This window comes from Anoplolepis gracilipes, chromosome 4 (genome assembly GCF_047496725.1).
Source record: "Anoplolepis gracilipes chromosome 4, ASM4749672v1, whole genome shotgun sequence".
Lineage (NCBI taxonomy): Eukaryota > Metazoa > Arthropoda > Insecta > Hymenoptera > Formicidae > Anoplolepis > Anoplolepis gracilipes.
Window position 1 is genome coordinate 15,183,326 of NC_132973.1, and position 17,005 is coordinate 15,200,330.

The following is a 17,005-nucleotide window of genomic DNA, read 5'->3' on the forward strand; positions in this document are numbered from 1 at the left end:
ATTCGGAGGAGCTCGGGGCGCGCATATGCGTACAGTTAGCAGGTTGGCAGTACTGGCCGGTAGTAAAATGGCGTGGTCGTTTCGCTGGATGAGTGAATACGGATCAAAAACGTGTGTACGACGTCACTAGCGCGTCAAACTTGACATGTAAATAATAAATAAGGATATAGACGATTAAAAACTGACATTTGCCTGTTTGTCTTCACCGTGTTAACGCTTCATCGAGTGTCCGATGATATTCCCGGTGATACGTTTCTGACAGCGTGTTCGCAATGGCCGACGAATCCGCTCCGATGCCGAAGAGGCGCCAATTGGTAAACAAAGAACACGCGCGAATCCGGCGTCGGCGACGTCGGGGTCGTGACATTGACGACGACGTCGCACTACGTCGAATCAATTCGAAAATAATTCGATTTGTTTGTTTCTCATCATTTACATGATTTCATTTACAGCGTGAAAGAACTAGAAAGTTGTATACCGATGATTGGACCTTAGGCGATGAGGAAATTGAAGGACGTAGAACTTTTCAGCTCGACGAGAAGATCGAATGTGAGAGATATGACTTGAACAATTTCAGTGGCCTCTTTCGTGAGATGACTGGACCGGAGCTGAATCTCAAGTATTTGCAAAAATATGGTCTGCAGATACCATTACTGTTTAAGGAAAAATCAGGGCTAGGATTACGAGTGCCCAGTTCCAATTTCTCCATCAATGATGTTAGAACTTGCGTTGGTAAGTTATATATATGAAAAATAGATATGACAGATATGACAATTAATAATGTTTATACAATAGGTTCTAAGAGAATATTGGATGTTATGGATGTTAATACTCAAAAAAATGAAGATATGACAATGAAAGAGTGGCAGAAGTATTATGAGGATTCTAACAAGGAGCGTCTATTGAATGTAATTTCCTTAGAGTTTAGTCATACCAAGTTAGAGAATTATGTACAGTCACCTGCATTAGTACGACAAGTCGATTGGGTAGACGTAGTATGGCCAAGGCATTTGAAAGATGCTCAAGTAGAATCTACAAATCTTTTAGAAGACATGATGTATCCAAAAGTGCAAAAATACTGTTTAATGTCAGTGAAAGGTTGTTATACTGACTTTCATGTTGATTTTGGTGGTACAAGTGTATGGTATCATATTTTGCGTGGTGGTAAAATATTTTGGCTGATTCCACCAACTGAGAAAAACTTGGCTCTTTATCAGGAGTGGGTGTTGAGTGGTAAACAGTCGGATGTATTTTTCGGTGATATGGTTGACAGATGTGGCAGGATAAGTCTAACAGCTGGTATGACATTGTTTATACCAACTGGCTGGATACACGCAGTGTATACTCCTCAGGATTCTTTAGTTTTTGGTGGAAACTTTCTTCACAGTTTTGGCATAGAAAAGCAATTGAAAGTTGCACAAGTGGAAGAGCACACAAAGGTACCACAGAAATTTCGATATCCATTCTTCACAGAAATGTTATGGTAAGAATCAATTATATATCAATTAGATTATAGAATTATATATATATATATATATATATATATATATATACATATACATATTAATAAAAAGAAATTTTTAATTGAATATACACATATACATATATATTTATTTATTTATTAATTATGTGAAACGTACTATATTACAAGTATTTATATATTTTTATAGGTATGTTCTTGAAAGATATGTGCACGTGCTTTTGGGTAGGACTCATTTAGATATATCCGAATCGCAGCGGCAGCACTCAGTTCCACAACAGCACCAGCATGTACACATCACGCCGTTTGAGTTGCATGGTTTAAAAGCAATAGTTATGTATTTACATTCATTGCCGTCGACGAAAAAGAACGTCCCGGAATTGATACGCGATCCTGTCGCTCTTATTCACGACGTTCGATGTTTAGTAGAACAGCATAGAAACGATAATCCAGAAGCGGCTGTGACAGGGAACGCTGTATTGCCGCCACCACCACCTTTAACTATTGCAGATAGGGTATCGTTTATTACATATAATCGAAATAAACGTATATCGTTTGAATACCTATTTAATCTCGTATTCTTTTTTTTTGTAGGAACGCATGAGAGTAACTAGGAAAGGTTTTGTAAAAATGCAAAGGCATCTTCCGGAGAAATCCGAGAGAGCGTTTCCGCGTAGGAGGCGCACTAGATGCAAGAAATGCGAAGCTTGCACTAGACAGGATTGTCGTGAATGTGTTTATTGTCAAGATATGGTGAAATTCGGTGGTAGTGGTCGTGCCAAACAAACGTGTTTAATGCGCCAGTGCCTGAGGCCCATGTTGCCCGTTACATCAGCTTGTAAAGTTTGTCAGTTGGATGGCTGGAAACAACCACCGGCGCCATTAATGGGTATTACGATTTACGACCAATTAAATATATAATTTATGACATAACAAATAACATTTCTCAGACTAAATGTTTAAAATATAATTACAGGTAAACCGGTTCCAACAGCACCATCTAATTTAATGGAGTGTTCAATGTGTTTCGACATTGTACACCCAGAATGTATAGGTTTGGATTCGGAGGAAATAACAGTAAATGACGATTTGCCAAACAGTTGGGAGTGTCCTCAATGTTGCGAGAGAGGTCGAAACTTAGATTATCGGCCGCGTCAGTCAAAGGGTCGCGCCCGAAAATTATCAGTATCCAGCGCAGCTTCCTCAGCACCTACAACAGATTCTGAACGAGCTATGACACCAAGTAAACGATCAAGACCTGATCCCACCGAGGTAAATTAATTTTATGAAAATATATAGGGAGATCTGATTAATAAAATATCTTGTATCTTTAATAATTTTATACATTTTTATGTAAATAGATCTCAAGATAATATCTTTAGTTGTGTTATACACAGCACTGTTGTATATATTTTACAAAGCAAATGAAGAGCTAAAGGAGTAAACAAACAAAACAATGTCCTTTCAATATAAAAAAATAAAAGTTTAAAAACCATAAAAACACAAAAGTTTAATAATATTGAAGAAAATAAATATTGAAAAGTTTACTAAAAAAATAATAATAAAAAATTAAAATATAGTAGGATGTAAGTATAATGAGCATAAACGTTTCAGTCCGTTAAATTTAACGATACAGTAATCAAAAAATAATTGATTAAACATAAACATAATGAATATAAAACAATTAAAAAAGCAGATATACAATATAATTAAACAGTATAGAAAATTAAGTAAATAAAAGTGATCATAGTTTAAATGTTTAATATTGACAAGATCTCTCCAAGAACATTATTTTTTCTTGATCTTGTAACTACTATTTGTTAAACCTTATAGAAGTCTTTCTCACATCTGTGTTGGTTCATTTCCTTTAGGCATGGAACGATTCGCCCGGGGAACCAGCCGAAGGTGAACAGAGAATGACTCAACAGCGCATCCAGCTGGCTATGCAGTTGATCGCTTCAAGTAGTAGGTCTCTGGTGAAGGCGCACGTAGTAGTCAGACCAGCGCCAGCGCCACCACTATCTGTCCAGGAAACAGATAGCGAATCGAATCAACAGAATTCAGTATTTAATAAAACGGCGATGCTTGCGGTATTTCGATTCCTCGAGATAAAGGATCTGCTTAATTGTGCCTTGGTCTGCCGTACCTGGGCGAGATATAGTATAGATCCTGGTCTATGGAAGAAGATCAACATGTCACACTATAACCTAAGATCTATACACTTGACCGCCATCGTCCGACGGCAACCTGAGAGTCTTTCGCTTGACTGGACCAATGTCAATAGGATGCAACTAGCTTGGCTGTTGAGTAGACTACCGCAGTTACGAACATTATCCCTACAGGGCTGCACTTGGGCTGGTATCCGCGCTCTGAAAAGCTGCAGTTGCCCACCTTTAGAAACACTTAACCTGAGTTACGTTACTTCTTTGAATGATGGTGTTCTGCAAGAGGTCTTAGATTCACCGACAGACTCCAGGCCTGGACTCATCGATAAGACATCGCGATTAAAGCATCTTAAAAATCTGTCTTTGGCTGGATGCGATCTCACGGATCGAGGAGTGAAATACATAATTCAGCATTTGTCGGATCTTGAGACCTTGGATCTTTCTTCAATCGGTAGACTCACTGATTCTGGAGTAGCGCAATTAACATCGTTGCCAAATTTGGCATCATTAAACCTGGCAAACTGCAGACTACTCACCGAAACGACTCTCGAACACTTGGCGAGATGTAAAGCACTTAAGCGTCTGGACCTGCGACACACCACACAAGTATCGACACAAGCCGTCATCAAGTTCGCTGCTAAAAGCGAGCACAATTTGCATGTTACGGACGTTAAGTTGGTAGAGGAGAAAAAGATCAAAACCGAGTTCATGGATACGTGAAAGAACGTGACGCTCATAAATGAACTATTACTGTTTAGTGCAATCTGGTTATCATCATGTAGGGATATCGTTCGCGGAGACTAAGAGCCATAATAGTGTATCATGCATGATCAGTGATTATTTATTTTGCACAAGAACTTTTATAAGTTGTATATGCATGATATAATGATGTTATGCACATACAAATATCTGATCTATATTAATACAGAATTTATATTTAAATAACAGTTTTATTTAGATGAAATCAAACAAATGTGAGAACAACTTCTTTCTGATTTAGATTCCTTCATAGTATTCTTTTCATTTCTATTCCAAATATTTATCTATATATGATTAGTTAATTAAAATATATTTGCTATTTGATATTAATAATTTATTTTTATTTTGTATTTTTCACATTGATCACATCGATTTAATCTATTAACTCAAACATATATAAATATAATTGTTTAAAATAATATTAGAAAAATTGCATTTTCCTAATCATATATTATCATTATTCTTTCTATTCTGAATATTATATAAAGAAATCAGTATCTTGTCTTTTTATTTTTTGTCATTTTTGTTCACAAAGATAAATTTTATTTATCAAAATCTGAAAAAATATATGGAAGTGAACAGGATAGAAATTCTCTGTCGAATTATTGTTCATCTGAAACAGTATTTTTTTGCATAAAAAGTATTTTGAAAACTGAAAGTGCTCGAGAATAATTATTTATGTGGCATAAATCCTCGAACATATCTCGTGCAAAGAAGCATCATAAAAACAAAAACTAACTGTAATCACACATAGACACGTTTATTCGTAGACGCGCGCCAAATATACACATACAGAGTTAACTGTATCGTTTCGTAATGTTAGATAGATGATCTCTACGTGTCGAAAACATCTATGTTCTGAATTTTAATTTTCGACCTAAGCTGCATCTCATAAGCAACGTCAGATGTTCTGCGCAAATCAATGTACATACTACATATATATCTGCTTTTTTATATAAAAATGCACGTTTCATGTCTTTTTTCCTCGCTCTTCATTTATATTTACATTTTGCAAATGCTCTTATATGTACGATTTTATGTAAAAACAAAAGCGATAAGCAAGCTAGATATCAATTCAAATACTATGTTACAAAAGTATTTAAAATTCTTATTATGTTCTATATTTGTATTATGATATTTCAAAAAATAATAGTGATAAACATCATTCTTAATTATTTTGGTCAAGAATATATTACCACGAATCAAAGTCTTTTTCTTTACACAATTTAAATTCTATAATTAGTAAGACTTGAAGACTTCGCTACACTGTAATACATTGTATAATACATGTAATTCACGAAAGCAATAGCTATCTGATTCCCAAATATAATTTTGATTTGTAAAAGACAATATAATTTTATTATCATTATTCAATTTCTATAATTCCTGTTCCTCTACAGTCATATTGAATATGTTAGAAGCGAGAGAGCATACATTTTTTTTATGAAATACAATATTTTTATTAGATTATCTTTAACAGAAAATTTTTCACTATTAACAGAATGAAAATTATCTATCTCATTTTTCGAATGAGTGCGTCTTTCCCGCCATAATTAACATGAAGCACCTAACGTCATTCCGGAGTCGGATGAGTAATGAAACGTGCGGGCGCGGGATCGATTCTGAATCGCGACGTATCTATAATTGATAAACAGCCATAATTAGTGTCATATTTTAATAATTACGACCGAATTATTAAAACCTCCATGGTTAGCGTGAAGTTAATCTCTAGAAATATCATGAACGCAGGATGCCTACTCCATGGAAAAGCGTAGCGAAGGATTTAACAATTTTATCAGAAACGGTGATTCAGATTGCAGGAGAAGAGGGGGGAGGGGGGAGTAAACATTGCGCGCGAACGAGTATCGGGAGTGCCGAATTGAAAGACGGACGTTTGTTTCATTAAACATATTAATCCGCGAAAAACTTCTATTAACACATTCAAGTTTTTATATGCATATAACGCGATGTACGTGTTGAAAAATTATTTCTTACGAGATTTAAGTAAACACCTTGAAGCAACTGTGAGTATCGAGTTTTGCGCGTTATTTTTGGGCCATAATCAAGTACTACCTGCCATTAAATCGGGAATGCCGTGCAAAGTGCAGCGCGTTCATTAATTGTATTCAGGTGGAATTAGTGCGCGCGTAATCGTAATTAATTGTTTTCGCGAGTGACCACGAATTGTAATTAATTATTTTCACGAGTGTTATGAAGGAGCAATAACAGTGAAATAAGAGAGGAGATGGAAGAGGCCTGAAGTGGCAGAGTAATCAGGTGAATAATTTATTATTTATACATTATTATATTTGCAAAAAATTCAATGAAAGAAAAATTATTTTAATGCTCGCAATAATTACTTTTTTTTTTATAAAAGATATTAAATATAGTTTCAACATTTGTTTTAATTTAGATTAAATAAATATATTTGTGTATTTTACAGTTCAACGCTGTGTAACTTCGTTATGCAATCCTGCACATTGCATCGGTCATCGGTGAGTTTAAATTGTTTTCTATTTTAATTATGATTTGTAAAAATTGTCAGATTTATGTATAAAATGTATAAGAGATAAATACGATGTATAATAGGATAAATATGAGAAAAATAAGAGGATATATATAAGAAGATATAAATACTAGAAAAAAACAATTTAAAATTTTTTGGACTGTTATCATAATATTTAAGTGTTTACATTTAAATTTGTAATAATAATTAATGCAATAGTAAATTCTTATTTTTTTTAAACTACTTCATATTCGAAACTATTATTTACTTTAAAATCACATCTTAAAAAATAATAAAAGTTTAAGTTAAGTTAAAATGTAGAAATTAAATTTAAGTTAATATAGAAATATTATATTCATATATACATACATTTTACACACATTGTATTTTAATTTCTTAAGCATTTTTATCTTGGATCTTTTTTTATTTGGGCAACATGGATGGGAGTTAAATATGACTGTTATCTAAATTAATGAAAACATCGTTAATGATAACAAATTGTCTTCTTTGTTCCATCTTTAAAATTAATCTATAAATATAATTATATAGAATAGTGCTTTAACAGTATTTTAACCGGAAATTTTATTATACTATCAACTAGTTAGAATTAAGAATTTTGTAATAAACGCATCTAATATTTTAAATTAAAATTTTTATAGAAAATACAAGGCAAAAATCACACAATACTTCGTTAAGAACGATGTCTAGTACATGCAATTATATATATATTTGAATATCTATACGTATTCATCGAATATGGATAAAATTCGTTCTGAAATAAAAAAAAGACATCTTCTAACTCTTATGTACGTAATGCTAAAGATGCAATATGCAGAGCAATATTTCTTAAACTATGTTTTGCATTATGTTGTGCAATCCTGCATTTTGCAAAAATAATTTTTCTTTTTCTACATACTTATTTAGCTATATTTTTTATCAATGCACGATTCATTTATATTAAATATATTTTCGTAAAAATGAAGCATTTACTTTAAATACCGCGAAAAAATAAATATTTCGCAGATTAACGTTCCACGATCGAATATTCAATATTTCGCAACGATTTGCATAGAAATGTATATTACAAGTCGGAAAACAGAAGTAGTTGCCATGTAGTGTTGTGCGCATCTATATGTGTAAAAATGCTCGCTCTCTCTATTATAATATAATTAAAGAAATTAACACACAGGTTAAACAATTAATATTTTTAGAATCGTGATGATTTTATTCAATGAAATTCTGCGCAGCCTTTAAATTATTATCAGTCTTTATTAGATAAAGTTTTCAGCCCATATTTTGCATTTAACGCTAAACATAATATTATATGTGTGTAATGTAAAGAATAAATTATTTATTATGATATAAAAAAATTGTTATGAGCTAAAAAATCATATTTATTTAGCATTATTTAATACAGGCTTTTATATTGAATTTCATGGAATTGAAGGTTATGATAAAAGCTTTATGCATTAGAATAGTATATTTTGCGACAAAATTGGCGACAAAATTGTTTCCTGTATGTGAAAAAATTTGTCAAATCGAATATACGTACATGTATGTGTGTGTATGTGTATAATTATTTTTTCTCTTTCGTACAATTTTCTACATTTTGTACAATTTTCTATATTTCAATATGTAATATTTATATAAAGTGTGTATACAATCTGCATTTTTGCAAATTATTCTTGTGATTAGTTTAACCTAGTTCTGCTAAGACAGAATCAAGATCTTCTTGCAGACTGATACTATCCTCTCGCTGCTTCGCTAGATTATCCTTAATTCTATCTACTTGCGCCTTAAGAAGATAGTTTCCCTTTTTCAAGGCTGCCAATCGTCCTTCATGTTTTTTAACGTGTTTCTAAAAAAATAAACATTCAAGAATGCAATTTAAAATTTGTATTTAACTACAATAATCTTTGGCAACTCACTTGTAAAATGTTTTTGCGTTTGTCAAGAGGTGCCTCTTCGTCATCAGACTCAGACTCCTCTTCTTCCGATTCTTCAGATTCCGACTCTTCCTCAGATTCCGTTTCTTCTTCATCTTCATTCTCTTCTTCTTCTTCTTCTTCCTCTTCATCAGTTTCCGCCATCAGCTTCGCCATCTTATCCACTTGCTTCTGCAACTGCTTATATTTTTTCTTTTCTTCCTTCAGTAATTTTTGCTGCTGTTTTATTTGCTCCTTCAACGCGTACCTTTCCTTCCTGGCGTTTATAGCTTTATCCCTGTATTCAGAATTTTTATTATATATTTCTTGTTTATTATTTGAATTATCGATCTTATTATTTATATTATACACATTATTGCTTACATGGTTTGACTATATCTTCAAAATTTTATTATATCGCACTTACATAAAATTCTTAATTTTTGAAATAAGTAACTTGATTTCTCTCTGAGCGCGTTTCTCTGCCGCAACTTTGGGATTTTCATCTTCCTCTTCTTCCTCTGTACTCTCCTCTTCCTCTTCGCTCGTGCTGTGAACATCCTGTTTGTCTATACTCTTTTGCGTTGCGATTTTAGCTACGTCCTTTGCGCTAGGACAACCAGCCAGTGCCATTCCTGTAACATTGTACCAACCTACGTTTTCCCAATCCTCTACTAGCTCTATTAACGGCTCAGCTTCAATTGACGCAGGTTCTTCTTTACAGGCAAAGCAAAAAAAAATCAAAGCAAAAAAGCACAATTGTAATATAGGCATTAAAAGCATAAAATATATTTTGCGTTATTATATTATATTAACAATAAATATTTTATATATATATATATATATATATATATATATATATATAACAATAATATTAAAGCCGATTAGAGAAAGCTCATCCAGATTATTTCAGAAATTGTTAGCTTTTAATAAAATAGTTTTAATTATTTTACAAACAAACTTAATTACACACCAGCTTTCATGCGTTTTTCCAACGCCGCATACATTCTTTTCATTTCTTCCAATTCATTTCTAGCCTTATCTTTTTCCTCAGCAGCGTTTGCATATTCTTTTTCGGCCTTTTCTGCATCTTTCCTCGCTTGTTGCACTTCCTGCCTCAAAGATTCTGCGAGTTTTTCATCTTGCTGCTTGTTTTCTTGAGCATTTTTTTGAAGTTTCAAATGTTCCATTTCTGCCTCAAGATTCAAAATTCTCGCCTATCCATAAAATTATTTCGTGAAAAGTAACATCTGTATTCATTATTTTTTAAGAGACCAGAATGCTCTAAACTTTAAGGATATAAAGGTCTAACCCTCTTCTGTTAAAATTGTCAATAATCAGAAGCCTAAGTCTTGGAGTTTATTAGATTTATTACCTGCAATCGCTTGTTGTCTCGTTCCAAAGTCTCTTTGTTTCTTAATTCTAGCGCGAGCATCTGTTTGGTGCTTTGTAAATCATCCCTGACAGCGTCTATATCGTCCATTTCATCCTGAATTTCGGCGTCTACGGGTGCCTCCTCGGCTTTCTGTATTTGCTCCTCTATAGTTAATTGTCGTCGGAATTTTCTCAGACCTTCCAGCATCGGTTTCGAGCGATCGTTAGTCTTCACAGCTTTGAGTCTCACGCCCTGCTGGATCTGTTTCAGCAATTTATTGTGCATATTCGACTTTTCAGATTCGAACACGAAGTGAGCCTTGCCTAGCGGAGAAAAATAATCGATTAGGATGAAATAAAATATTGCCATTCTATTATTTTGAAAAGATATATCAAACCTGGATTTAAACGCTGTCTTTTAGCAATAAAAGAAAATGAATCTGTCTCTCTCTCTCTCTCTCTCTCTCTTTCTCTCTCTCTTTATTTTCAAATCAAAATATAATTAAATTCCAGAAAGGTAAATTATATTTTAAAGTTGTAAATAAATCTTAAGAATACATTTCTTGACTAATTGTAAATTCAACTTGACTTTGAAAAAGGATTTAATTTAAATCTTAATGGTTAAGATTTTTAATGCTAAAGATTGAAGAATAACTAATAATTTTTGTCTTATTTGTCTCAAAATTAATTGATAGAGCTAGACATCACTTTTTTTAGCTTGACGATTGCATTGTGTAGAATTTTATGAGAGAATCTTACTCATTAATAGATAGTACTTAACGATTCATATTGTGGTATATATTTTTAAACAGTCATGACGAATCATCCGTCGTAGCATAATGTTCTTATTTCCCGTCGAAAATGCCCATTCGGAGAATAAGAAGTCCTGGCGGTCGTTTACGCGACAGGAAAGAAAAAAGAAAACAGGATATCAATAAATTCAAACACGAAGACACCAATTAATTCAACGATAATCAATTAATAATTTAATTGGGCCAATAGTTTAACAATGGATAAATGGGCTCGTTTATTGAAAGGGAGTGGTTCAGGCGATAGAAATAGCAAAGCGATCCCCAGAACAATACTGACTATTTACACTGAAAACGGGATCCGATGGGACGCATTGCATTAATCGAAATTTCTACTTGTTATTTAATCCGATTATACTACATCGTTAGCATCCCTTTATTTGGTTATGCGTATCGTAACAAAGAAAGCAGAAGGAGGAAAAATTCTTCGAATCTCAATTTTTTCTACAATAATAACTTCTTTTCTCAAAGAAAAGAAACATTTCTCTTAAAGAGGAGACAGGTTTTACTTGGTGGGCACCCGATAGGGATCGAAGAGAGTTAAACGATTACCTGCTGGATCAGCTGTGACCTTGTTCACCCTCTCGATCAGGGGAGCACTCCGATCATTACACTTGACATGTCTGAGCCTTTTGCCACTCTCAACTTCTTTCATCATGCTGGCCCAGTCCGGCCTTTTTCTCGGCCTAGATTTCAGTGCCTCCAGTTTTTCCATTTGTGTGTCGTTGAGCGGAGCAAGGTCCTTTAGTATCGTCCTGCTAGGAGGTGGTGGAGGCGGTCGCGGAGGTGGCGGTGGCGGAATGTTCGCTCGTGACGAGCTCTTTGATAAAGTTGGTGCGCCTTGATATGGAGAATTTTCATTATTTATGCGAAAAATATAATTCATATGTAGTTTATAAAAAATCAAATTTTACTTAGGCGATCTGTAAATAAATTTTAAAATCTTTTACGTCCTTTTTATTAATAATTTATATATTAATTTTTTAATTAAATGTATACATAAATTCCTAAAAAATAATAATAAATGCAAAAAATTTTTATTGGTAATCTTATTCTTGTTTTTTACTATTCACAAAATTGCGTTTGGTCTTGTTGTGTATAAAAAGAGATTTAGTTTTTTCTAATCAAAAACAGATAGACGAATATTTGATAGAAAATGTAAAATTGATACTTTTGATCTTATACAATCATTAAGAATTAAATTTTAGATTTAAAATTTTATTTTATTAAAATTTAATTAATTTTTATAGAAAAAAAATTTATGTTTATAAAATATAAATAATAAATATTATTTTGAGAAATTTAAATATTATTAAAAATTCTTAAAAATTATATTTGATTTCACTGAATAATTTCTAAAATATTTATATATTTATTATTAAATTAAAAATTTATTAACTCAAATATTTATTAAAATATAATTGTTAGTTCAATTATTCACTCCTTTTAGAAATTAGCTTCTTACAATGTGCACAATGATAGATGTATGCTAATTGTCTTTGATTATTTCAAGATCTGCATGTAACATTATAAGTCAATTTATCAATTTTATAGACATAGACGGTCACGTAATAATCACGTGCAAAAAATAATTTTTATTTTACCATGTAAAATCGAGTACACCAAAAAAAAATTAACAACCGTTTAAAATCTGGAAGAGATAAACGTTTGATGTCGTGAGTGATGGAATTCACGAGAAGGAATGATGATCATTGTCATACGTACCTGTGGTGCTCTCACTTTTCGAGAGTGGTATAATGTCACCCCGTGATCGAGATCTCTCGATGCGTATCTGTCGTTCGAGCTGCGGCCTCGAATTTGGCTCCTGTCGTCCATTCTCGCGCAACTTGGTCGGCACCGGTCGACCGCTCGGTATCTTTTCATTGTTTGGCTGTTTCGGTATTATCGTGATTTTGCTCTGCTTACGTGGTTGTTCATCTGTCGAAGGCGCTGCCGGTTCTGCGGGTTTCGGCACACTCTGATCAAGAGAAAGGGATGCTTGTTTGATCAGATAATAATGCAAATACTACACTTAGACTTAGTTTTATTTATTTATAAACACGTATAACTATACATACATATATAATATGGCATTAAAAATATTTCTAATCGTCACAAAAAAATTATTGAGAATATAATAATATTTTTTTATTAATTTAAGTGTTACATGATTCCAATTTTATTTTTGAACTTTCATAAAAATTTATTTGCTGAGAGAGAGAGAGAGAGAGAGAGAGAGAGAGAGAGAGAGAGAGAAAGAGAGAGAGAGAGACAGAGAGAGAAAGTTGCATCGTTATATAACAGTGGTGTCAAAATGTATATAATATAATGGACAAAAATTCACATTTAGTTACAGTTTTCACTTGTCAAATTTATTAAATTACCTCCCTATTTTGGAAAATATTTATTGTAATTATAATACATTAATTATACAATTTAGTTATATAATTAGTCAATTAATTTATTAAAAATTTAATTAAATTATATAATTATTCAGATGTTAACTCTGTTAGTTTTCATTTTATTAACAAGTTAACTGATCGAATTTTGTCGCGATACAACGAAATAATTTTTGTTGGCACTGTCATTTATTCTCGATTCATGGTTTACGTTTTCGTGACATTCATCTTCCAACATAAATCACAATTTCTTGCACGCGCGTATGTTTGTGAAGTATATATTTTATTATACGATCACGCCAGGTTAAAAAAAATACGAAAGAATAATTGTCGCACATCTCGTGAAAGATAGCTACGATAGAAAATAGGAAAAGAAAAATTTCTTTATCCCTCTTCTCTTGATCATTAAAGACAGAGGAAGAGAGACAAAAAGAAAGAGAAAGAAAGAGAGATCCGAAAACTTTTCTTGGCAAGTCTCGAAGAGTTCATTCCGCCGGCTTTAAATAATCCACATTGAATTTTGTCTCGAGATATCACATTTTTCAGCTTAGATCGTCATCGACGTGGAGTTTCCGATTTTTTTTTCAAATAAGTAGCTCTCGTAGAATTATCGTTTAATTTTCAGAATATTTAAAAAATTTTTCAGCATGATTTTTACTTTTATAAAAATTGTTTGCTCAAAGAAATTCTTTCTTTTCTACAAAATTGCTTTCATCTGCAACGTTGCATTAACGATTTCCAAATAAATTAAAGTAAGATCGCAATATAAACGTGTTAAGAAACTGGCGGAAGACGCAGCTGGCAAGTCATTTGAAATAGAAACGTGTGTTCTTTAAATAATCGTGACCCAGAGGCTTATATGCGAGCACGCATACGACGAATCTCACTTTCCTTCGCGTTAAGAAAACAGAGTTGTAATTGACAAACACGTTTCTAAAATGTATGAATACTTTCACGAATAGTTATAAACCTCTTCTGCGTTTTGCAATTTTCTAAAAATTGTTTTTTATTCTGTTATTATAATTCTGCAATTATCTGTCCAAGCTTCTCATTCTGATTAATTATCAAATATCAAATATAATAAAGACATGTGCATTTTAATTGAAATGCAGTTATGAAATTTAAATATACATATAATACATTCAGATATTATAATATGATTAAAAATACATAAATGAAAATTACATGATAATAATAAATAAAAATAGTAGATGATTTAATAAAAAGATAAGAACTTAAAATAAAAATTTACATTTCAAATTTAATTTAATTTGTTCAACTGATCTAAATATGAGATGATCAACAATATCACAACATCAATCGAACTACCAAAATCTCCATATATGTACCATTGAGCACGTCACGTTTTTCTCACGTTATTTCGCATTATATATATATATATATATATTAACTTTGTAATTCTCTATATTTTCATAATCTTTCGTGGACCATCGCCAAGAAATCAAGAGTAATCGCTTGAGAATTTCCTCATGTAATGCGTTGCAAGAAAATAAATATGACCCAGATAACAATAATCTCAATGTCTGTCGTGAATTCTTTTATTAGAATTTAATTTCATAATGCATTTCGATGCATTCACAATTTCGTAATCTATAATTTCTGTCAATTTGAAAATCAAACAATTTTTCAATAATTTATAATAATTTTTATGACAAAACAAATTAAGAAAAATTTTTTTTATTCAAATAATCGTGTAAATTTTTGCATAAAAAATCTCTAAAAAAATAAAATACATAAGAGAGTAATTTTTTTATAAATCGACGTAGACTATCTCTTGAAATGTACTGTTTGAATACAATGAATTGTATACGACATCAGAAATATTTATCACGTTAACTCGTTGCAAGATACCTACGTCGGCTATTAATATCAGGGTAGTATTAGTACAGCGAAGTCCGCTGACTTTGAAACCCAATAGCTGAATGGAAAAAGACTGCAGAAGTCACATAGTATGGGTTACTCATGCGTGCTTTCCGTAGAAACAGAAGCAGATTGTGTTACCTGATTACAACGCGAAGAAAAGCTGCGATATGTGTTTGAATAAACTCATTCTTTTCTTTAAATAAATGGCGTAATTTGAAATGACGTAAATCTGAAATCAATTCCGATATTTTCTACGAATTTTTTTTATATTGAAACTTTTTTTTAGTAAATATATAATATTTTGATATAATATTTTTGATATATTACTGATATTAAAATACAATTACTAATAATTATATAAAAATAAAAATATATTATTTGATAAATTCTATTATAAAATATGATGTAGTTTTATAAATGCAGTTAGTGATTGAAAAAAATTTTGAAAATGGTGAAAAAAATATACACTGATATTTTATAAATGTAACAAAATCTCCCTCCCTCCCTCTCTCTCTCTCTCTCTCTCTCTCTCTCTTTCTTTCTCTTTCTCCCTCTTTTTCTCTCTTTTTGTCAATTTTTTAATAAATTATGCAATTAACTACTCTGCGTCTTTCTTCGCAATATCACAAAATAAAAGACATTTTTCAGACATTTGGCCCTCTTGTATACATTTCAGTCTTTTCTCAGTTTTTTTTTCTTTTTATAAAAAGTAGAAAAAGTAAAATCGCAAAAATATAGAATCGTCTTCAAGAAATTACTAGATTTGATATTAAGAAACTCTTATATTGTTTCTAAGAATAAAAGTAAAAGTCTTTCATTTTAGATTCTTTAAGTATATTTCAAGATTATTATAAAGAAAATGTCGAATCATTGAGTCTCGCACTCACCTTCAAGGTAACTTGGGCGAAGGCCGGAACTTCCTCGGTCTTGGGCTTAGAGTCTCTGCGAGAATTGAGAGTCCAGGGTGCAGTAGGCATAGGCAACGGGTTAGGACCATCCTTGACCCACGGCGGTCGGAAGGTGGTCCTCTGTGGTGGCTGACCACCGGCGCCAGGCATCTTTACTTAGCAAGTCCTTTTTTGCTGATAAAAGGGATAAATCCTGCTTTTTCAATCTTTAAAGACGTTCTCGCGTTCGGTCGTCGCGTTAACTGACGGCTCGTCGTCCACGGGACGAGCGCGACAATCCCGAGAACGTGCGCGATACACCACTGACAGATTCCTGGACCGACCGCGATTAGTGGGGATTAAAGCGTGGGCGAGATCGTACGCGACCTACTTTTTTGCGAAAACGTTAATAAGTTCTGGAACGCGACAGAAAGGAAAAGATTCTCGAAGGTGCACGATCGACGAGATATATCTTTTCTTTCTTCTTTTTTTTCTCTCTACCTTTCAACGAGAGAAGTGACTATAAAACACAACGGGGTCGAAGATTTTTGCGCGACTCTGGGAAAGATCGAGACCTGGACCGCGCAACAGGCAGATCTCGCGGACTGCACCTCCCTAACCATATGATATTTCCGTCCATGTGACGTCATCGAGAGAGGCGAGACTTAAAATAGAAAAATCCTCTCTTCTCTCTAGGATACCCTCGACGATGCCTCCACCACTTCTTGTCGTCTTACGCCGCATTCCGCGTCTGTTTACGATGCACCGATCGTGACCGACCACGAAGGTCGATCGATCTTCAGGGTCGGCAAGCCTT

At 32.8% G+C, this 17,005-nt stretch overlaps 2 protein-coding genes across 3 annotated transcripts; one reads left to right on the plus strand and one right to left on the minus strand.

The window, feature by feature from the left end:
* The first annotated feature begins 23 nt into the window (after positions 1-23).
* LOC140664823 (jmjC domain-containing histone demethylation protein 1) lies at positions 24-5,759 on the plus strand. Its single transcript, XM_072890323.1, has 7 exons — positions 24-314; positions 453-732; positions 796-1,483; positions 1,671-1,995; positions 2,075-2,369; positions 2,457-2,752; positions 3,352-5,759. The coding sequence occupies exons 1-7, from the start codon at positions 273-275 to the stop codon at positions 4,363-4,365; spliced, it is 2,940 nt and encodes a 979-aa protein (XP_072746424.1). The 5' UTR covers positions 24-272; the 3' UTR covers positions 4,366-5,759.
* A 915-nt stretch (positions 5,760-6,674) lies between these two features.
* LOC140664824 (uncharacterized) lies at positions 6,675-16,776 on the minus strand. 2 transcript variants are annotated; one of them, XM_072890324.1, is made up of 8 exons: positions 16,189-16,776; positions 12,744-12,996; positions 11,571-11,858; positions 10,211-10,533; positions 9,809-10,052; positions 9,263-9,551; positions 8,839-9,133; positions 6,675-8,768 (listed from the first exon to the last, which is right to left on the minus strand). In XM_072890324.1, exons 1-8 carry the CDS (start codon positions 16,357-16,359, stop codon positions 8,607-8,609), a joined length of 2,025 nt encoding a protein of 674 aa, XP_072746425.1. In that variant the 5' UTR covers positions 16,360-16,776; the 3' UTR covers positions 6,675-8,606. The 2 variants fall into 2 exon arrangements, with proteins under 2 accessions (XP_072746425.1, XP_072746426.1); XM_072890325.1 differs by having other exon boundaries at positions 9,263-9,470; positions 16,189-16,774.
* Positions 16,777-17,005: the final 229 nt, after the last annotated feature.